Below are 23543 nucleotides of genomic sequence, written 5' to 3'. Positions count from 1 at the left end.
AAAAGAAATTATTCCAGTTAATTCAAGCCTTTCTTCAGAATCACATGTTTGCTAGATTCTCAAGCACACAAAATGTGTATTACCTATATAATTTGAGTAATGTATATGAACAGGGCATTTGTTTAAATTAATTTTATTTAATTTTATTTTCTTAACATGAAAAGTGATGCCCATACTACTGTAATCTTAGATCCCTGACCAAGCGATAAAATACACATGTTGTTTACATGTGTTATTTTACATGTATAAACAGATCTTTTGATCTTCATGCTCCCGTTGACTTAATTTGCATTTTGTAGTGAGGCTAGAAGGGATTAATTTATCAACTTGTCACAAGAAAATCGATGCACATCGGTGACCTGGTGACAGCAAAAATACTTTTATACCTGAAATAATCGAGATAATGCGACGTTAATTAATAGCTATCGAATGACATAATGTAATCAGTCCGAGTCTTTGGTAAAATCGCTGGTAGATGTCTATTTTGCACGGTTTGGATAGATACTGTAAAAAATGTTTGATTTGAAACCGATTCCGAGGCTAAAAACTGTAATATCATCAATTCTAAAAACCATAAATGCATTGTATGACTGACTTTTCAGTTTAGGTGTTATGTACTCGCGTCTTGGGCGGAGTTTATGTAAATGACTGTTACAAAATTAGCCACTCACGATAAGAAATCGATATCAGTCAGTGACTACATGTGTATGATGCAAACACTGAATCGGCGCGGTATTCTGAAATCAGTAGTAAGTATTAAAATTTCTATCAACTGGAAAGAGCCTGCAACATGTCATACAGTAGAGGTATTCAATCACCATCAATTATCTATAGCTTACACAGCAACTGACAGTCAACAACAAACTGACAGTATTCTACAAACATCTGGACACATACTCATATGTCATATGAAAGAATTTATTGACATAAATATATAAATCATAAATGTCGAAGAATATAACACTGAAATGGAACAGCCATTCTTTAAATGGCTAATTCATAAATACATTCACATTTAAGAAAGCAGATATTTATTCCATACTTATTCAGAAACATTGTGAAATAAAAACAGCGTATTTTCTTAGCACTTCATATTAACAGTTATGTAAATTGAAGGTCAAGGTTTTATTGATAAATAAATACCATGCATATGGAAAAAACTATTAAACTGGCAATAAACTGCAAATTACAAGGTAAATGTTTTAATAATTAATTTCATATGTGGATGCACTGGCAAAGATGACTACAACCCATTTCTTACAGAGATGAAGGCCACGGATTGGAATCCTGGCCACTCCCATTGCAATGTATGTTAGGGCAAGGTGCTTTTATAAAAATTGCCTTATTTGTAAATGAAAACTTGCAAATTGCTGGGATATGGTGTAATTGGTCTTCAACTTTTCTTAAAATGTATTCTTGTTTTTAATCAAACGTAAAATTCTTAGTATTTGTGAGGGACTAATTTGTGCGGTGTGCTTAGTTCTTGCATTCCACTGAATATAATGACATCAAAAAATAGACATCCCATTTCGTCAGATTTCTTTAAGAATGAATATCTACAATTCACATCTCCATAAAGCAGCTACTTTCACAGATACCATAAAACTGCATGCCCAAGAAAATTAAATTACCTTACAGCATTAGGCTGTGTTACACAGTAGTCCTTGAAAAAAAATAATATTACCAACTTTTTTCCCAATCTTTTCTGGACAAGAAAATATACTTATTAAGTGAGTACCAATAAATTATAGTAAAACATGAGATGCTGTTTTACAGTTAGACTGAACTAACTTAACCTGTACTAAATACCACCTGTCAACAGAGACAATCTCATTCTAATGACCACTAATTTTCATTTCAAACTGAAAAATACATGCAGAATTTTGTACATAAAAATCACCTGCAAATAACAACCACAGGGAGGTCTACATACTGTCATTCTCATCCAAAACTATTATAACTGCGTTTAAATAAAGTAGCAGATATACTGATATACCAGTTTTGCACGGAAGTAATGATATAGGCTTGATGGGAATTGTGCCATCTTTTTACAACACAGTCTTCCAAAATTTACATGTGCAATGTCATCAATGTCTTTTCATCTGTACTCACTAACAAAACTTCTCACTTGCAAAAAAATAACATTAGTACATTAACACTACGCCAGTTTGTGTACCATTTCTTCTTTAGTGATCAGATGGTTTGTCTTGTTCACTAGCGACATTAAAGTGTTTATATTAAATGACCAGTCATTGAGAATGTCATTGGGGTCCTTCTGCTGTGTGAAGTTGACAATGCCCTCGAGTCTATCAATTTTTGCCTGTACTGTCTTGTTCACTACCAGGTTGGACAAAAACTCTTCAATCTCCTTCAAATATAAAACAGCAGTTAAAAGTCAAACAAATTTTTGTACTGATAAATAATATTACCAAATTTAAAAAATAGCCACTTTTCTGTATTCTTAATTCCAGACCAATACAAACTTGTGTAGTTACACCACAAATTTTTCAGTATACACAAACAACTACCAGAAATTTTAGCATGCCAGTTTTTTCTTGAAAAATATGTTAGGAAAATCTACACAAAGTAATTTCTTCAAAAGTCATGTCAAAGTTACACCCATTTTTGTTTAAAATCATTATTTGACTAAGTAACCAAGGCCTACACAGGAAATGATCTACAAGCGCATAAGCCCAGAGCTGGTTAAAAATCCAAGCATCATTTTTTCTTCATTCTGACATACATGATAACAGAAATTATGCTAAATCATAGAATGTTATTCATCTGATTAGCAATGGACTGAATGTCATGAGGGACTTCGTCATAATTGACAATATAATGTTCTCTCACTGGATTGCATGTCAATCATTGTCTACCGCAGAATATACAATGCTTGACTTCCTTCTTTATTTAACAGACAAAAAAAATCGAGCCATGTTATATGACTGTTCAGAACAATGACCACTTACAGCTTCTGTGAGGTCTAATAACTCTCCCATTCTCTTCATACGAATTCTTGTGTAGTACTTGGCCATTACTCGTATATTCTGTAACACAATACAAAAGTTAAAATGACATGGATGAATCAATAAGACTGTAATTGACTGTATGAATTGTTCAGAAATTCTGTTTAAACATGTATATTTGAATTTTACAATATTGTGATCATATGATGTTAAAACTTTGTTTTGTATCACAGCTCTACAGTCTTTGCTCTGAAAAAGTGTGTTGTAGAACAGTTTTCTTTATCAATTACCCAAGCTGACTGGAAGGGCACTCCCAACAGGTATGGAAAACTATGTGCTTATGAACACCAACCACTGCTGAAATATGGTACAGTACCGTACTGAGAATGTAAATACAGAAATTGCCCAGTGTCATTATGGCACCACTACCTTAAGTGGTTATTTAAGAAATAATAAGTTCACAAACGTGGTTTATCGTAGAATAACCCGAGTTTTGAGTTCTTATGCTTAAGAATATGTCACGAAGGCCGTAGGCCTGAGTGATATATTATTTCACATAAGAACGAAAAACTCGGGTTATTCTATGATAAATCACACTTGGTAACTTATTATTTCGATTTTAACACGACATACTAGTATCAACAGTGTTAGAAAAAGTTGTAACTACTTTTTACGACCGCGCTACGTGCCTGGATCGGATGACGTCATTGCACGCGAGTGGTTTATTGCAGAATAACCCCGATATAGATTTTGCTCTACATGTATGTATGTGGTCGTGTTAGAATATGATTTTAAAATAGTAGTAAAATAATTATAGAATTTTAAGGTCAATTGAGGAGGGTTAAATGTGACCTCCATCAGGGTTCAAAACCATGATCTCCATGAATCAGCAGACATTTTGACATGTTTGGCACCAGAAAACTTACATGTTCGACAACTCTATTTTTCAGGTCTGCCCAACGTTTAGCACCTCCCTCTAACTTTGTGTTGAATACATGGGTGGGTGGATTGCCTGCTGAACCAAGCTTCAGCTCAGATTCATACTGCTGACAAAATGGTTTCCACTGGATAACTTCATGTGTGGTAAACTGTTTCAGTAGATCTCTGAAAATAAGTGAAGTGTTTTATTTACTTTAGGATCACCCCTACTGAAAAGAGCCAGCCATGTTTGCCTTGAGAGACTGCTACAGAAACTGAACATTATTACTTCCTCACCAAACGCAAGACAGGTCTTGTTCCTCCTTATACTGATAATGTACAATGTAACTCTTTAAAAACTCAAATCAAGAAGCCATATGACACACATGTTTAAAGTGTCAGAGTTATGGCAGAACGTTTTTCTGATGTTTTTTAATAACGTGATAAATAAAAGTTAAAACTTTTGTCGATTCATTTTTAAATTTACAGAACTTGTAAAGTAATGAATAATTCAATAAAATGCCCACCCAACCACAGGCTGCATTATATAGTTTTATTCAACTCAATAAGTTCAGAACTGAAACTACACATATGATATACATTTTTATGTATATATTTAACAATGAATACTTACTTGTATTTTGGCATCTCATTTAGCAGTCTCTCCTCCTTCACTCTATGAATCATGTCTGACTGTTCATTGTCATACGGAGACAGAATCAAATACAAAGCCACAAATCTCAGAGCCTGAAATACAGGAATACCACCTCCTTGTCTCCACAATCACATGAAACTATTTTCAGTGTTTTATCATTCAGTGTTGGTGTTTGTTTTGACTTATCAAATGATGGTTAAATTGCCACTTGTCTGATAAAGAAATTCATAACTTAAGTGTTTTGGTAGTCCAAAGTTACTGGATAGACCCAATAAAATATTCTGATAAAAGCACATACACTAAGCAAGCAAGTTAGTGTTATTATTTTAGAAAACCAACTTTCATCAACATATATTTTTCTACATTTCAGTGAGTGATATTTATCTAGTAGAAAATAGTCAGAATATCACATCACTATTTCTTCTTGGTAAACTAAATAATCATTTAGAATTTTCAGTAGCTTAAACGCAATGTAGATTCCATATATACAAGTACCATCAAATTAAAAGTAATTTTTATGTCTTAAGTTACATTTCCTTTCAGTAAATAAAACTTACTTTATAAATGGTTATCATAACAGTACAGAATAGGAATGTTGTCAGAATCCTTTTATCATTTAGTATAAAATTGTCAGTGCATAATTACAGATTACAAGCTCAACATCTTTAGCAAGGGCAGGCGGAGTGGTTCACTGGTAACACTGTCTCACTACGGAACAAGGTGTTATGCGTTTGAGCCCCAGCTCCTATTGAAGTTAATAACATTTGGATAAAAGTCCCATGTTCGAGTACTATAAAAACTAGCACACTTAACAACAAGGGAAGCTTTTGGAATCTGAGTGTCCTCTGTATCTTCCACTACTGTGAAATCATTTAATTTCGTGGGCATGAAATTTCGTGGTTTTGGACAAAATGGCAATTTCATGGGGATATGAATTCGTGGATTTCAACTTTTGAATGTAAAATTCATGGGAATTTTACTTGTTCGTTGGGATTAAATTTTGTGGATTGACTCAACCATGAAATCCATGAAAATTAGTTCCTCACAAATATTAATGATTTCACAGAACCCTCAAAGCAAAAATTATTTACAGACTTCTGAATGAGTTTATGGGTTTCTGGCAGCGACTATAAGTAACCTTACTAATTACCTCTTTTGCTTTCTCTTGATTTTCTTTAATTTCTGTGGTATCATACACTGCTCTGTAGTGCTTACATATGGACAGATAAGAGCCCTCATGTTCATCAAGTTCTATCATTAACTGGTAATACTTCAGCTTCAATTCCTAAATTATAGAAATCAATATTTCTTTATTTACAGTTATGTTTTTCAGAAACTTAAGCTAACAAAATCACACGACTTTTCAGCATATCTTGACATTTCACATGCTGACAAAGAGCTAGAAAATCACTTTTAGTCACCAGAAATGGTTCAAAATGAAATTATTGTCAAAGAATATCATCCTGGGCCAAAGTATGTAACATTCAATTTTGTAATGTGTTAAACACTGCATTTTCAGCATTTTACCACATTTCTTAACTTTCAGAATACAAATTATTTATCAAATTCACTCTCTTTCATAATCTTCATGAGTATTTTTTGGAGTTAAGGCTTTTGGAGAATTGTCCTGACTTTTCATGACAAAACTAGCAATTTTTAAATTCCAAACTCTACCTGCATGATTTGCTAAAAACTACATTTCCAGGTTAAAAACATTTACAGGAAAAAAGTGGTGATTTCCCAACAAAAAAATATGGAATGTGTTTTCAACTCCACTTATGACATAATAAAAATGGTGTTACCAAATTCCTGTGATGAAATAAAAGGCACAAAAGATTCTTGAATTATTTTCTAAGTTAGTTTACTTTAAGAACAGTATTTTCTTTAATTCTTAACTGTCAAATGAGTTAACTTTATTCTTACAGTAGTCCCTGGATCATCAAAGAACCTTGTGTTGATTTTCTTGCTAATGATTTGTGTACGTATGTAGTCCTTCTTGGCAATGCACAGTCTCATCTGTTCCAGAATAAACTCCACCTTCTCCTTCTTCTCCATGGAACCAAATGTCTCCACCTGTCAAATGTCAATAAATACTTCATCATAAATATCATCATTACCTATTTCACGTACAATGTACAGTGAAAACCTTAAAAAATCTGAATTATGTAACCACTGTTTTTTTAAATGTTAATTTAACAAAGAAGATCAAAGAAAGCTTTAAAGTTGAGAAATCATGAAGCAAAAAGCCAAATTTTTAATTTATTGTGAACTTAATTCTAACTATTTCAACTGATTTTACCCCATGGTATAAATATAAAAGCTAAGAACTGTGCGTATCTGGAACCATTTAACGAATTTAACAATTAATTCAATTACTATAACTGTCACATATCTCAAAGCTTACTGACTTGAAGTTCTTGGAGTATATCAGCAGCTTCCGCAATTTTACCAGCATCTTCTCGGATTTTTGCAAGAGTCCTTGTAAGACGTGCCCTTTCAATCTCTACATAGATCTGTCAAATATTATATCAGATATATATATGCACTGAAACAGACCCTTCTAATAGAGTTTCAGAGTGGATGATCAATTAAACATTCACTTATTTCAGACATGATTTAAAAAAAAAAATTCTTTCATACAGGCATTCTATTCTTCAAGTTGAGTTTAAATTATTTTAGTTTGACTGTGAAACTTATGTAAACCACTCTTGACATTTCATTCCAGACGGTATCCAACCTACATGGATATGAGAAGCTAGTTTCCCCTTTAGTGCTGAGTGCCAAGCAAGGCAGCTACTACAGAGTGAACACTTAACCTCCCACAAACAAAGCTGATGATCTACCACTAGGCTATTGGTCTAAATACATATGTAAACATTGCTTTATTTTATTTCAGACAAGTTTACTACAGATGTACACTTAGGTAAACGTCTTTATTTTAAGTTTTTCTGTGAAGTATTGAAATACAATCATGACCTATACTTGGTAATTGGTGAATAATATCTTCTTTTCTACACCAATGAGAGAAAATTACCAAATATTTTTGCAGTGGTACAAAACTAGAAGAGCAAAGATTTGTTAATACCATTGCAAAGACAAAAAACAAGTGCTGTCCATAAAACAGCCAAGCTCGACTATTCGAAATATTGTCCCAGAAGCAGGAAAATATTACCCAAAAAAGGTTAAATATCAAAAGAGTTTTAAGTTCAAAAGAGGAAGTCAAAAAGAGGGCATAATTTGCCCAAAATACATGTCAGAGTTATGGGACTTGACCCAGTGAGATTTGTAATTGATCTAGAAAAATAAAAAATAAATTTCAAATCTATATGCCTTTTAGTAACAGCTGTTTGTACTTGCATGCAAAACTTTAACCAGGATTTTCTAAGTTCAAAAGGGGGCATAATTTGGCCAAAATGAAAGTCAGAGTTATGGGACTTGGTGCTATCAACTAGTTTTATAACCCCGAAGACACGTGTGAAGTTTCAATTCAAAATCTGCCTTAGTTTTGGAGATAGTAACTTGCATGTAAAACTTTAACCAGAATTTTCTAAGTCCAAAAGGGGGCATAATTTACTCAAAATACATGTCAGAGTTATGGAACTTGACCCAGTGAGGTTGGTAATTGAACTAGAAAAAGAAAAACATAAGTTTCAAATCTATATGCCTTTAAATGACAGCTGTATGTACTTGCATGCAAAAACTTAACCAAGGTGTGACGCCGACGCCGATGCCAGGGTGAGTAGAATAGCTAGACTTTTCTTTGAATAGTCGAGCTAACAAAAAGAAAAATTACGATCAAAGTACAAGTATCATTCAATTGCAAACATCAGATCTTACATTTTCACTTGTGGCAATGCCATTCCTGAAATTAATCATACCTGTTGGTAATTTGTTAACTGATTTTTTATACTCGCGCTGAAACAAACAAGTATCATTTATATAACTTACCTTCCCAGCTGTAACTGTTCTGAGTGTATCTATCAACTTGAGTTTGGTGTCAAGGTTTGGTGTCTTCTCAACGTATGAGCATGCCTCCTGGATCATCTTGGTTACAGACTATAAAACACAGACTTTTTTACTTTAAAAAATCATTTTTCATGATAAATTAGTACATGTATAAAAATTTCAGTGCTGTCAAAGGTCAAACATAACCTGTGTCTTTCAGACAAATGCATTACTAGCCGATCAAATTTATGGGAAAACTCTCTTTGTACAGGTGAAAACCTAAGAATCTACACACAAATGAGTAAATCCCAAGCAAAGCCCCAAATTGTACAACTTCGCATGTGATCAACATTTATTATAGTTTCAGGACTCCAGTAAAATCCTTTTTGAGATAATAAGATATGTGAAAAACAAGCTTTTAAGCTCTTTAAGCATATTCTTTACCAAGTCAAGGACCATAACTCTGGCCTTGCCATCTGAATCCCAAACAAAACCTGAAGTGCACAACTTCACATGCTGAATAACATTCTTTTAAGGTTTCATAAATCTTGGCATAATACTTACACTAACTTAGTTTTACAAAGTCAAGAACCAAAACTCTGGTCTTGCCATGTGAAATCTGTAACAAACCCCTGATGCACATCTTCACATTTTGAATAACAATCTAATAAGGTTTCAAAACTCTTGGTCAAATACTATATTTGAGATACTGCAACACAAACTTTTTAGGTCTTTTATGTAATACTTTTCACTAAATAATGAGCTCTAGTCTCAGTGAAATCCCAAATAAAATCCAGGCGCAAAACTTCACATGCTGAATAAAATCCTATAATTTTTCATGACTCTAAAAGTAAAGTATTTCTTGAGATATGGTATACACATAGATATGTCTGACTCTGAAGCCAGCCATTGAGATGAACAAAGACAAAATCTAAGTCTGGATGGACAGGCAAAGACAAATCTAATCTCCACACCCCCGAATCATTCGTGCCATCAAGAGATCAAACTATACATCTAGTAAAACAAAGAGACAATAACCTGTTTAATCTGTCCTCTTTTCTTTGTAAGAAGTACAATATTTTCATTGAGGGCTTCCCAATTCTTTGTCTCGAAGCACAGCCTGACAACTGTTTCTAAAACCTTGCTGAGGGAATGAGTATCAGCTCCCTGCAAATGGAAAAACAAACCAGGTAGAATAGTACCATTATTTTTCAGAGTTAAATCTGTGCAACATCTTTAACATAAGTTCCGTACTGTAGACTGCTCAATTTTCGTTCAATTTTATTCCGCAATTTCATTGTTAGCAGCTTTATTTGCAGTCTTAAGAATTCATAAAACGTAAGGATTTCTGTTTTAGGATATGATGCAGAGAAATATTTGCGATTACTGTATACCTATATAAATTCTGTCAAAAATACTGCTTGTATTTCACAAGTAAACATGAACAGGCAGAAAAAAATTCTGTATTGTATGTTGCCGGACTACTTTCATTTAATATGCGTTACCTGACACAGTGAACACAAAAGCTTCACTCATTTCTACTTTAACATTGGCAAACATTGCAGATTTCGTTCACATAACAACAAAATAACAAAACAAATAAGAGGAGGTATATGATAAAAGGGTCATTACAATAGAAGCTAGATCTGGGATTTTGTATTCAGCTCTCATGGAATTTGCACAGATGGATCACCATCGGCGCGGCTCATGAGATCCAATCTGGCAAAATCGACTCAAGCCGAATACAGCATCCCAGACCGAACTACCGGTACTATTATAATAACCCTTTTATATTATGAATACATGTACAGGAGTTGCATTATTCGTAAATTAGCAAAACATAAACAAGAGGGTCATGATGACCCTGGATCGCTCACCTGAGTAATATGAGCCACATGTTTCAAATGGCAAACTGATGCTAAAATATTAAGAAGGTAGGTCAGTGGGTCACATTCATGGTAACTGAAAGTCAGTTTTAAGATCAGTGTGCAAAACTGTACATGTCATCCAAATTTCAAGGCTGTATCTTAAAAAAGAAGAAAGTAGGTCAAGGTCACAGTCAAGAGATCCCTAATCGCTTGGGGTCATCAGGTAATTATAACTGAACAGTATTTTTTCCTGTATAACTCGCAATTATAACAAGTGAACCCCAGGGTGGGTCTTCTTTTCACCCCAGGGTCACAAAGCTGTTAAGAGATCCACTAGGCAATGCTACATACCAAATATCAAAGGCCTAAGCCTTGAACTTTAAGACAAGAAGATCTTTAATTTTTTTTTCCTATACAAGTCTATGTTAAAATTGGTACCCTCAGGGCAAGGCCTCTTTTCACCCTAGGGACATAATTTGAACAGTTTTGGTAGAGAAACACTTGGGAAGGCAACATACTTAATATTAAAAGCCTAGGCCTTGCAGTTTCTGGCAAGAAGATTTTTAAGTTTTTTTTCCTAAATAAGTCTATGTAAAACTTGAGACCCCCGGGGCAGGGCCTCTTTTCACCCCAGGGGCATAATTTGAAAAATTTTGGAAGAGGACCACAAGGCAATGCTACATACAAAATATCAAAGGCCTAGGTCTTGTGGTTTCAGACAAGAATATTTTTAAAGTTTTTTACTATATAAATCTAGCAACCCCAGCTTATCACTGATAAGCCTCCAAATTAACTGGAAAAATGCAGAAATCTGACACCAGTCGTAAACAGTCTATGTTAAATTTGTGACCCCCGGGGCGGGGCCTCTTTTCACCCCAGGGGCACAATTGGAACAATTTTGACAAAGGACCATAAGATGATGTCACATGCCAAATATCAAGGCTCTACGCCTTGCGGTTTTAGACAAGAAGATTTTAAAAGTTTTTCCTTTCGGTTGCCATGGCAACCATAGTTCTGCATGGAATTAAATTCTTTGAATAATTTTGAAAGGGGACCATCCAAGAATCATTCCTGTGAAGTTTGGTGTAATTCTGCTCAGTGGTTTTCAAGAAGAAGATTTTTTAGAAAATGTTGACGGACGCACGACACATGACGGACATTGAGCAGTCACAAAAGCTCACCATGAGCCTTTGGCTCAGGTGAGCTAAAAACAATGCAAATTTTACCCAACCTACATAAATTTCTCAAGTTCATTGCAAACCATTATATAAGATTATTAAGAAAATACAAAATATTAAACTAACTTCCAAGTAGTTTACGGTTAGGAATAATTCTAAACAAGTTCTTACGGTATGTCATATTTTTCTGGTAACAAACAGCTGTAACTTACAGTTCGTGTCTGTTTCTCCAGTGTAAGCAAAATATCCAGAGCCTCTGTCAGTTTCCCTTGCTGAAAAAAAAAAAAAAAAAAAAAAAAAAAAACAATTTGATTTAAATAGGAAATACCCTAGAATATTTATCAAAATTTGATTATAAATTGTGTTCTAGTCCTGCTTTTTCAATCTGTCTCACGGGACCGAATATTGGGAACACCATTCCCAATGCCAATCAGGCTCCATTTTTCCCAATCTTAAACACATAATTCCCAGCCCAAAGAGAAAATTCCCAAATGAAATGAATGTTTGATTATTCAAAGAAAATTTGCCAAGTAAGTTTTATTCGCTAATGAAATACACAATTTGTTGGAAAAAACAACCTGATACTATTTTGAGTAACATGATATTTTGCACCTTGGCAAAATTTGATTCTGCCAGAATATTCAATAATTGTATGTTTTGTAAGTTTTAACCTCTCAAAACAAATAAATACATTTACCGAACAGGAGCTCGTAGAACACGAAAATGCACCCCCCACCCCACCCTTGATGCATTCAGTAACTGCACAAGGAACAGAAATTATTTGGTCACTAATATTGTCAGTGCTGAATAAAAATAAAAAGAAAGTGGGGGTCATGTCTGATGCAAGAAAAATATTTTCAGTCGAACACACAAACTGCAAAATAAGCTAAAACAGAGACCCAAAATTGTAGTGGTGGTGAAAAATTCTGTCATGGTGTTATTTCATTATCAGGGTTTCAGAAATCTGCAAATTTATTGGTAGCGCATTGGGCTACCAAAATTTTAATCTGGTAGCCCGGACATTTAAGTTTATTTGGCAATGGCCATTTCGGTTTATTTACTATGTGCTTCTATACTACAGTGGATGGAATGATTAAATTATTAGAGGTTTCATAATTTTAGCCATACGCATATTGTTATAAATTTTGTTCTCTTAAATAGCAATTATCATTACTCCTTTTTCTCATTTTAAAAGATAAAACTACATGTATTTAAACTGAGAAATATTATCAGGAGTACTCCTGATAGTTATTGCAACATGGCAATATAAAAGGAATGCAAATCAATTTTTATAAACTTGCAAATTCGTTAGAGCTGTATGAATTGTAATTTATCTCAAAATTTTTTAAAGTTGACATAATAATTCTGTCTGATTCTAAACATCTGTCTGGCTTAATAAACAGACTAGAACCGCATATATAATGTCACTCAGATTCTTGGCACTGCGTATTCACTTAGCCGAATTTGTTTGTCCAAAATATTGAATTCTGTATACTTTCATATATTTTGCTAAATCATGGTCGATTTTTTTTGCATGTTAAGCAAGTATTTAAATTGAAAAGCATAAACAATCAGTGTAGGCACTAAACTGCCTCAAAATCAAACATCTGTTCTTTCTGATCGCTCGATAAATATTGTGGTCGAAGTACACTTTGGCAGGTGGCACTAAAATGACGTAATTTTAAGACTGGTTTGCATAATTATTGTTTTAAACAATACCGATTGGCAACTTTGATGTTATTGGATCAGTCTAAAATCACTCGTGCACATGTTTTTCTAAACATTTGCCTGCGGGTACGATTTAACGGTTAACTGTTTGCCGATTGTGACGTTAGGTGATAATAATTAAAGCCTCGGGCGTGTATCTCTTGATAAACAAGGGGATTACAGACAACTATCAAAATTATATCTGATGACTAAATTATTGATTTCCGGGCTACTTGATATGGAGTTTCAAGGTAGCCCGGCGGGCACGTTCTGAAAAAATTTAGTAGTCTGGCAGAATTTTCTGGTAGCCCCTGGGCTCCGGACATGGGATTTCTGAAACCCTGTCATTATGAAAATGCTATTTATGTGTCAAGCATATTTCTGTCATGTTATTTTAGCAAAAAAAAAAATTGCAAAGAGAATATCGTACAGTTACCTGAATCAGTGGGGCACCAGAATCAGTGTATTTTGTTTAAGCATGCTCCTTGTTTGAACAGGGAGTCGTATGACATAATAAGTTTTTACACTGGTTGTGTAAACTTATTAACTACAACACAGCTGTCAAACTTTGCAAAATGTGATTTTAAATAAAAAGTAATGACGATTTAAAATACCCATGTGTAAATTTTCATGAATTTCTTATTACTTTTTACCACTATTGGTTTAAACTGTATTTATTTCCACAAATTGTATATACAAACATGAGTACTATATTGAAATTAACAAAGTTTGATAAAAAGACATACATCAATCAAAATAGTACAAACAAACAAACAACGAAATTTTCAATCGAATGGATTGGAAAACAAGCTACTTAAAACTTATATGAATTCCGCTCCATAATTACACTATTACAAAATCTCCTCAACTTCCCACACTTTGTAACCATTTTAAACAATATTTTGTATGTTGTAGTTTCAAGATCTGACGAAATTATAAATATATGTTAAAATAATATGCATTACCCAGAATTAGCATACAGGGTATTCCCAAAATTTCATCTTGTTATATCTTTTTTGTTGTAAAAAGTACTGTTTTACCTTAATTTGTTTTACATGTGAATGTAAATAAATCTTATTTTTTGACCAGAAATGGAAAGATTGAAGTTAAATAGTTGCATCTCATTTGTATTCACTCAATTCGGAGAATGTAACCACAAAGGATGTCACCACCATCCACCTCTTATACTGCTGCTTGCAAATGGCGGCTAGACTGCTTGGTGGTTTTCACTGCCAGTGCTATGGTTAACCTTACTTGTTACAAATATTACAAATCCCAGTAAATATATTCATTCTCATGCAGTGTTCACGAAAGACCCTGAGTATTCACAGGACAGTCGGTCTGGTAAACATGATCTTTTAAAGGACCGGATAACATTTTACCAGACCGAATTCTTTTTAATAAATTTGGTATCTGATCTTTAAAACTGGTATTTATACATAGTCTATATAGACAGCCTTACACGAATCTACATCCTTTTAGTTTATTTCCACATATCTATATTAACTGAAACAGATTTCAGACATTAAGTTTTCAGGCTGTAAAAAGTCTCCCTGTACTTGGATTCAGTGTTGTTATATTTTCTGGTCCTTTTGGACCATGGAGTCCATTCAACATTTGTGTAATAGATTTAGAGTCCCGCTTAAGCCACTGATAGGGGGGCGTGAGAGATGTTGCACATTTCATTACATCTCGCGAACAGACTCGGTCAAAACGAGTCTGCTGTTATTCTTCTTGGTTGCATTCTTTGCTTCCAAAGGACCTTTTTACAGATTTTATTCATATTCATTTGCTATATTATCGCTGTCTTTTCCCCCCACAAGTCTATTGTTTGCACTGAGTCACGTTGATGTTGACATATAAAGAGAAAGATGACCTCGGAATTTCTGGAAATTCCCGTCTGGTTCCCGCCTACATAAATCGAGTAGCATCCACCAGTAGTAAGCATCCAATGATAACGCGCGTTCTTAGAATTGTCGTGACGTCATGAGGGGTTTCCACTGTTTCTATTTTTAGTACCAATGAAACAAGCGCTTACTAAAATATAGTTTGACATCAATTTCTCGGGATTCCATGTTACAATTTATGATGAAATCGCAGAGGATTTTCTTCTTATTTTATCATATTGACCTGCAATTTTTATCGGACACCCGGTCTTGTGAACTTGATATATCACGCCGGACCGGATCAAAATTTACCGGAAATGTCCGACGGCTTTCGCGACCTCTGCTCATGATAAGGAAGTATTGCTTTTATGATAACTTTAATGTTTTGGACATACTTTTCCATTTTTGTATTACTTAACCATATGGACTATGAGTACACTGATTCAGGTGACGGCATTTAGACATACCGCTTATAGGGGTCATGTTATTAAAATGGCTCTGATTTTAAATTGAAAGCTGGTTTTAAAAACTCTGGATCTCTTTAGGATGCACAAGTAAATAATGTATCAAAATAAGTTCATTTTGATATATTTAACCCAAGTGTAGACAAATGCGTAGGAGATGAATCCTTATCCCCACCAATACTGGTAACTCGAGGCTAAGGAAGATAGCTCTTCAGAGAAAAAAAAACTCGTCAGGGGTGTAAAAAAATTTTTCCTACCACTCGCCCTGCAGGACTAGTAGCCAGTAATATCTACTCGCCCTTAGTGAACAGCCACTCGCCCTAATAATTGACACTTTTAATACTGTCACTTTTATGAAAGGAGTATTATGTGCAATAGTATTATTTTCCGGAAAATATTTATTTTGAAAAGTGTCTAAAAAATTTGGACAAAATAATCATCGTCCATCCACCCGTGTTGAAAGAGAGGGGAAAAAACGTTAAGGATTATCGGTAATTATTCAATTAATAAACTAAGTAATTGACCTTGTTTTCATGATCAATTTACACCCCCTCAAAGAGCTAAAAGAAGTGAGTCAGTATCTTGACATCTGAAGTGGAGATCAAAGCGGTATTCTTGCTCGGGATTGTCATGACATTACGTCATGTAACACATCACTGTCTGATCGTACCGCATCGGTTCTTAAAATTGCTGAGAAATAGAAATCAATAAAAAGTTTCTTCTTTAATTTGTTATCAAAAGCGAATGTGCTATATCCCGTATAAAACGTAAATGTCTCAAACGATAGTTACTTTAGTGGATATCCTACCTCTGTGACCTGTTTGCCATCATGGAATTTACATTATTGTTTGACAAAAAAAACTTTTAAATTGTTGTCAAAAAATACATGTACAAAGATTCGTTTAAAACTTATTAAAAACCGCAAAGACATCACATTGCTTTATTTTAAAATTGCGTTTCTATTTACGTTCACGAGGTCACGTAACCTATTCTGCCGCACTAACAGAAATCTGTTTACCAAAAATCGTTTTACTCCATGTATTGTAATTGCTGCCGCTTTTTCATTATTTAAGATTTTTTTTATTCTGTTTTTTGTTCTTTATGGTCAAAAGTCTGAATTTTACGCCCAGAGTATTCATCATTTATTTACTTTTAGAAAGAAATATGTAACTGAGATCGCGCTGTTTGAATTTTTACAAATGATTATATGAAAATTCGACCGTTTTTATAGAATTTTGCCTACATTTCTGTCGATATCTTATTAAAATCATTATAGAATTCAAATAGTATTATTTCTCAAGAGGTGTTGAAAACTTGAAGCGAAAATGTTAAAAAATGAATGCACTACGCACGGTTTTTGTGTACGTGTCGACGTAAATTAGATATTTAATACGATAGGTCGCACGTGTTTGTGGAATGGAAAATTACCGGCATGACGTTTTTATATCTTTACGATTCGCGGGTAAATTCCAGTCAATCCAGGTAGCGACTGAACCATCTCAAAGTTTGTTGACGTTTTGGAGTTGTAATTTCTGAATTTTGGTAAAGTAAGGACGTAAAAAACCACTCGCCCGATCGGTCGAGTATACAGCGAGGTCCACTCGTCCTACTCAGACTTTCACTCGCCAATGCGAGCGGGCGAGTGGAATTTTACACCCCTGCTCGGGACTATTTGTAAACCCCATTATGTGATTTTTTTTCGGGCCATTTTCCTATTTAGTGTCTGTATTCCATATACGTGTTTGTTAGTTTTCAAAGTACCATCTTTTACGCACGAGTTGGTGAGCATTTTATCTTACCCCACCCATCCATTTTACATAGAATGACAAGTCGTTTTCGTAAAAGGGCATTTATTTTTCAAAAGCAGTTATTTCTTGAGAAATTTTAGAATACTAAAATGTTTTTAATTAAAAACCTTTGCAAGTTTTTCACATTTTGGTATTTTCTCCTCAACAGTCGAACTGTAATCGACTTCCATTTTCTGAACACGATCTTCGTTGCCGGTGTCCGCCATTGTTGTAGTTTAGACTGGATCTAGTATGTGTCTTTCTGTAACGTAAAATTATGTTCAATCGGGAACCAAACTAAATTACTGACAGACTGGATCGGCAAAATAAATGTAAAAAAGAGCATTCAATAATAAAACCAATAAACCAGCCTTGCACACATTACCAACCAAAACAAGGAAACGACCTGAAAATTATTGATCAAGTATTTGACATTTAGCTAGATGTGATTTGATTGACAGAAACTGGCAGTAATTACCAGCTGATCCTGAAGTTATTTTCTACTGATTTAAAGTTGGTTGGCAAGATGTATCTGAAGGAATATAGAATTTGCATGCCACTTTCAGTGGAGGAGGTGAGATTTATATCTGCTGTTTTCAATATTTTAAACTTTTAGTCTACATGACTGTGTAAATTTGATTACATAATTTTATGGACCATACTGTAATCAACTCTGTCAGGGTATGTGGTATGTTTTTTATTCCTTGCTAAAATGTTTAGTGAATAGTCACTGAACACCCCGAGCATAAAAATTAAATTGTAGCATTACAAATAAGTATTTGTTAGATCTTATAAGAAAGGTTATACCTAAAACCTGGAACAACTGATAAGGGGACTGGAAACCGGCATTTATCTTATCTTATGCTGTCGTCCAATCGAAGCGTATGCCGTAGGTTATTCCGCTATTACTCAAACACTTACACCTTACAGTTTAACTCGTCCTTTCAGTGAAAATCTGGGAAAGCATTTGTTGAATTTTTTGTTGAAAACAAAAGTTCTGCCATGAAATTATTGCCTGCATCTGTTTTTAAATGGAAAATATCTACATTAATGTTACTTTTCGCCCTGTGAAAATGGCTAAATCTAGACTTGTCATACCCAGAGAGAAAGATGTCGTTTTTTACATGATATTTGCCCTGTTGATTCAGAGTATTTAGAACAAAAAAATTTGGACATATTTTAATGAAAATAGTAAGTCAAAACTGTAAACTGTTGCCTGAAAATATTTGTTTATGATATTGCTCTGTTCTTCACCATTTAAATGCGTGTTAAACCTAGATAATTTTCTGCAGTTTTATCTAAAAGTTCGGAATACTAAATGTAAGTTCGTTGTCGGCCTTTTTTTAAAAAAAATGTTATTTTAATTTAAATACATTGTATTTTTCACACATCAGTTTTAAGATTAAATTTATTCAACTAATTTTTGGAGTTTAAACAACAATTTCGTTTGAAACATTCCCTACGTTCAAGAAGAATGTTTGTTTCTGTATGTAGAAATATGACATTATAAACAATAATTATAATTATGGCTCTACAAGATTAAGAAAAGTGTCAGCTTTCTGTTATTTTCCATTTTTTTTTATTCAAATCCAACAAAAATCGGCCCTTTGATAAAGGTTTGAAGTTACGTGGTAAAATATTTCTTCAGGGAAGTGAGCTCGAGTTAATTCATAATAATTAAGGATATCACCACATGCAGTTGCATGCTGTTTTTGCTTCAGAATCCCTTTAGATCAATCTCTGATCATCTAATTATCGCCACTTAACATGTGACTGGTAAACCCTTTGAACAGTAAGTGTTATAGCTCCATGATTATCATGAGGTAATATGCTAATTACACGCTAATCGATAGTGGCGAAAACAAAAATCGATCGCTAACGACTGGTCGATATTTACAGGTATGGACGACAGCATAATACAGATAAATGTATTGATTTATACGGAGTTTCTACTCCCCGTATTAGACCTTCCTGCTAAAACATGTATATTTTCACACAACAAATAAAACTTCCATAGAAATTCAGCACCAAGATTTTAGATATATAATATGATGGGATCTCTGATCAGGGATCAGAGAGTTTACATTGGAAAAATATATGTTATTTGAATTAAATGTCAGTAAATATATTTTGTTGCCAGACCTACAGAGTATTTAAGGCAGTAATAACTTATAATGAAAGTAACTGGATGCTTTGTCTTATCCTTAGAGAATTGTCTAAGCACCTGGGGATGCAATTTTATGTGTGTGTGGTATTTGGCAATTGATATAACTTGATTAACCCCTGGGCTAGAATGCACTTTACTGGTGTGCACTTCCTGCTAAAATTTGAAAAAGCAGGGTGTGTTTGTTTCAGTCGCTTAAATAAACAATAACAATAATTTATTCAATAAACAAAAAAGAAAAACTGGGGTGTGGGAGAAGTAGCCCCCATAGGAATAAAGAGGTCTAGTATTTATTGAAAGTGTGTACTGGTAAAGTGCAGATGACTGAACCCCTGAAATCTGTTTGTTGTCGTTGTATTTTCGTGTTTAATGTAGTTCAAAAATAGTATTTTGTTTAATAACATAACTTTTCATCTTAATAACTTGTTTTATTAGCTCACCTGAGCACAAAGTGCTCAGGGTGAGGTATTGTGATCGCTCACCGTCCGGCGTCCGTCCGTCTGTCCGTCCGTCCGTCCGTCCGTCCGTCCGTTGTACGTCCGTCCACACTTTCCTTTAAACAACATCTCCTCCTAAACCAACAGGCCAATTTTGATGAAACTTCACAGGGATGTTCCTTGCATGGCCCCCTTTCAAAATTGTTCAAAGAATTGAATTCCATGCAGAACACTGGTTGCCATGGCAACCGAAAGGAAAAACTTTAAAAATCTTCTTCTCAAAAACCAGAAGACCTAGAGCTTAGATATTTGGTGTGAAGCATTGCCTAGTGGACCTCTACCAAGTTTGTTCAAATCATGACCCCGGGGTCAAAATTGACCCCGCCCCAGGGGTCACTTGATTTTACATAAGAAAATCTTAAAAAATCTTCTTCTCAAAAACCAGAAGCCTTAGAGCTTAGATATTTGACATGTAGCATTGCCTAGTGGACCTCTACTAAAATTGTTCAAATCATGACCCCGGGGTCAAAATTGACCCCGCCCCAGGGGTCACTTGATTTTACATAGGAAAATCTTCAAAAAATTTCTAAAAATAAACCAGAAGGCCTAGAGCTTAGATATTTCACTTGTAGCATTGCCTAGTGGACCTCTACAAAATTTGTTCAAATCATGGCCCAGGGGTCAAAATTGACCCCGCCCTAGGGGTCACTTGACTTTACATAGGAAAATCTTCAAAAGTTTTCTAAAAATAAACCAGAAGGCCTAGAGCTTAGATATTTCACATGTAGCATTACCTAGTGGACCTTTACAAAATTTGTTCATATCATGACCCCCTGGGTCAAAATTGACCCCGCCCCAGGGGTCACTTGATTTTACATAGGAAAATCTTCAAAAATTTTCTAAAAATAAACTAGAAGGCCTAGAGACTAGATATTTGACATGCAGCATTGCTAGTGGACCTCTACAAAATTGTTCACACCTTGTCCCCCGGGGTCAAAATTGACTCCGCCCTAGGGGTCACTTGATTTTACATAGGAAAATCTTTAAAAAAAATTCTAAAAATAAACCAGAAGGCCTAGATCTTAGATATTTGACATGTAGCATTGCCTATTAGACTTTTACAAAGTTTATTCAAATCATGACCCCTGGGGTCAAATTGACCCTGCCCCATGGGGTTACTTGATTGTACATAGAAAAATCTTCAAAATTTTCTAAAAATAAACCAGAAGAGCTTAGATATTTGACATGTAGCATTGCCTAGTGGACCTCTACAAAAAGTTTTCAAATCTTGTTTTTAAAGTTACTTAAAGAAAATTTCAACTATTTCTCATAATTCTTTTGATTGATTTCTATTATGATCTTTTGACCTTGAAGACTTGTCCTTAAGTGCAATGATAACAGGTGAGCGATATAGGGCCATCATGGCCCTCTTGTTTGAGATTGTGTTTTAATTTATTATCATATATATTTCTAAAAAATGTAATCATAACATTTTTGGTCTGTACATCATCATTTTGATATTTAGTAAACTTCATATTTTGCAGGCCTTCTTAATCATAGTAAAGAACACTTTAACACTTACATATACTTCTATTCTACTCAAAATGAATTTGAAATTATTTCGCGTAAGTATAAATTATTATTTGTCAATGAACATTTTGTTTCATGATGAAGGAATAACATTAATTTCAAACAACATCAGTGATATCTTGAATTATATGATTTTCTCACATATTTACATACATGTATGTGTTTTGTTTTTTATTAAATCTAAAAATATTTGATATGGGTCTAGCAACATTTTGGAGCCCAAATCACATTTTTAGCTGGACTATTAATTTTGAAACATTTGAATTTGATATCTTTGTTTCCATTCAACCTTCATGATATTGGTTTTAGTAATAAAACAATTGTTGCCTCTTTAGTCTTAGGTTCAGTCAGTATTAGGATTTATTGACCTCACCAAAAGGAAAGAATCACATGTTATGGAAATACAGTAACGTTGGTTCGAGCCCCACTGGGGTCACGATCATAATAATGATAATAATAATAATTTCTTTATTTTACTCATTATGCAATGACATAAGCAGATACAAATGAAATCACATATTTACAATGAGGCCTTCAACAAGGTACAAATTATTAAAATACAATTATTAAAACATTACAACATCAAATAAACAACAAAAGGTAAAAACAAATCTGGTCTGAGCACCTGTAGCATTATGATTATGTATTGAAGACTTCATCAAATAAAAGATTTTTATAACTGTATTTAAAAGAGTTCACATTCGCTGCATTTCTGATGATAACTGGTATAGAATTCGACACAAGTTTCATATGTTTCATTGATAAAAATTTGAAAGATTGTTTCATATTATCTGAATTGAGACTGAAATGAGTAATTAAACCTTGGGAATTAGATCTTAGGTTGTATGACTTGTTGTCGGAAACAGTAATCAACTGAGTAATATACTCCAGGGTTGAACCATGCAGAGCCTTATAAGTCATTATAGCTATATGTAATTAATGTCTGTTTTCGACAGAAAGCCATTTCAGTTCTTTAAAATTAGCAACAGAAGAAGTAAACAAAGGTTTTGCTAATATCAATGTAGCAATACTTTTCTGAAACATAGAGACTTTTGAAAAGTAAGTTTTGGGAGCATTACACCAAATATTCGCACTGTAGTCAATAATCAGAATGATATAGGCATTATAAAACATTTGTTTCATTTCTAGTTTAAGAAATTTTGAGATCTTTCTGAGAAGTGTAAATTTGTTAGATAATTTTTTACAGACATTTTCTATGTGTACATCCCACTTTAAATGCTAATCGATATGTACACCTAAAACTTTTTGATTTGTGACAGAATTTATATGACAGTTATTCACTGTTAGATTTAGAGAGGTAGAATGTCTTATTTTATACTGGGAACTTATCAGCATCGAAGTAGTTTTTACAGGATTAAGTACCATATTGTTTACAACGCAACATTTATCTTCTCATATGACGCCGGTACTGGTTTTTCCAGAAAGCTGACTCAAGACTGGTTCTAGTAAGCTTGAAGCTTTCATCACAATCGAGCTAAAACAAATTAGTTTAAACTAAATATAGTAATCATAGTAATATTTCATTTTTTAATCATGTTGGTTTTGTTTTTGCCAGTTAGTTTTTTCTGCTTGGTATTTACTCTCTCTTTGCTTTGTTGGCATCAGTTTTCATTCATTTTCTTATATTGCCCTTGTAATTAAGATCATAAGTGTAGATATTAAATGAATTATTTGCTGAATGCTGATGTAATTTTGTGATACACCTATTGTAATTGCTTCAGTGGTTTTTAAACTCATATCTTATGTAAAGAAGTCACAAAACAAGGCGTTTGTATTTATTACATGGTAAAGCTTGCTGTTGGAGCAAATCACACAGTCATTTATTTTTAGCTCACCTGAACAGAAGATTCATATTAGGTGGATGGTCCAGTGCTAGAGCTGAAAACAGAAATACCTTTAAATGACTTCTTCTCATCAACAGCTTGATGGGTCTTATCAAACTTGGTCTGTAGCATCA

General features: G+C 33.9%; 2 protein-coding genes across 2 annotated transcripts in view; one reads left to right on the top strand and one right to left on the bottom strand.

Annotated features, from left to right (window-relative positions):
* Window positions 1-904: 904 nt before the first annotated feature.
* LOC123564682 (26S proteasome non-ATPase regulatory subunit 12-like) lies at window positions 905-17636 on the bottom strand. The gene is made up of 11 exons (XM_045358426.2): window positions 17503-17636; window positions 11743-11802; window positions 9523-9651; window positions 8488-8595; window positions 6948-7052; window positions 6463-6612; window positions 5690-5824; window positions 4519-4631; window positions 3893-4070; window positions 2970-3047; window positions 905-2368 (listed from the first exon to the last, which is right to left on the bottom strand). The coding sequence occupies exons 1-11, from the start codon at window positions 17599-17601 to the stop codon at window positions 2159-2161; spliced, it is 1365 nt and encodes a 454-aa protein (XP_045214361.1). The 5' UTR covers window positions 17602-17636; the 3' UTR covers window positions 905-2158.
* A 96-nt stretch (window positions 17637-17732) lies between these two features.
* LOC123564683 (cytoplasmic phosphatidylinositol transfer protein 1-like) overlaps window positions 17733-23543 on the top strand; it is a 58860-nt gene continuing 53049 nt past the window's right edge. Inside the window, exon 1 of the mRNA XM_045358427.2 lies at window positions 17733-17948. Coding sequence (XP_045214362.1) covers window positions 17901-17948 — 48 coding nt within the window. The 5' untranslated portion in view covers window positions 17733-17900. The remainder of the gene's footprint in view (window positions 17949-23543) is intronic.

Source organism: Mercenaria mercenaria, chromosome 2 (assembly GCF_021730395.1).
Source record: "Mercenaria mercenaria strain notata chromosome 2, MADL_Memer_1, whole genome shotgun sequence".
Classification (NCBI taxonomy): domain Eukaryota; kingdom Metazoa; phylum Mollusca; class Bivalvia; order Venerida; family Veneridae; genus Mercenaria; species Mercenaria mercenaria.
Note: the sequence above shows the minus strand (reverse complement) of the source record. Positions and strands in the feature narration are given on the sequence as shown.

Excerpts from the sequence above, each read along its gene's own strand:
- LOC123564682 (XM_045358426.2), bottom strand. The coding sequence starts at position 17,601 with ATGGCGGACACCGGCAACGAAGATCGTGTTCAGAAAATGGAAGTCGAT. Across the intron at positions 4,071-4,518 it reads AATGAGATGCCAAAATACAA|AGATCTACTGAAACAGTTTA; the intron begins GTAAGTATTCAT and ends ACTTATTTTCAG. Across the intron at positions 2,369-2,969 it reads TATTAGACCTCACAGAAGCT|GAGATTGAAGAGTTTTTGTC; the intron begins GTAAGTGGTCAT and ends TTATATTTGAAG.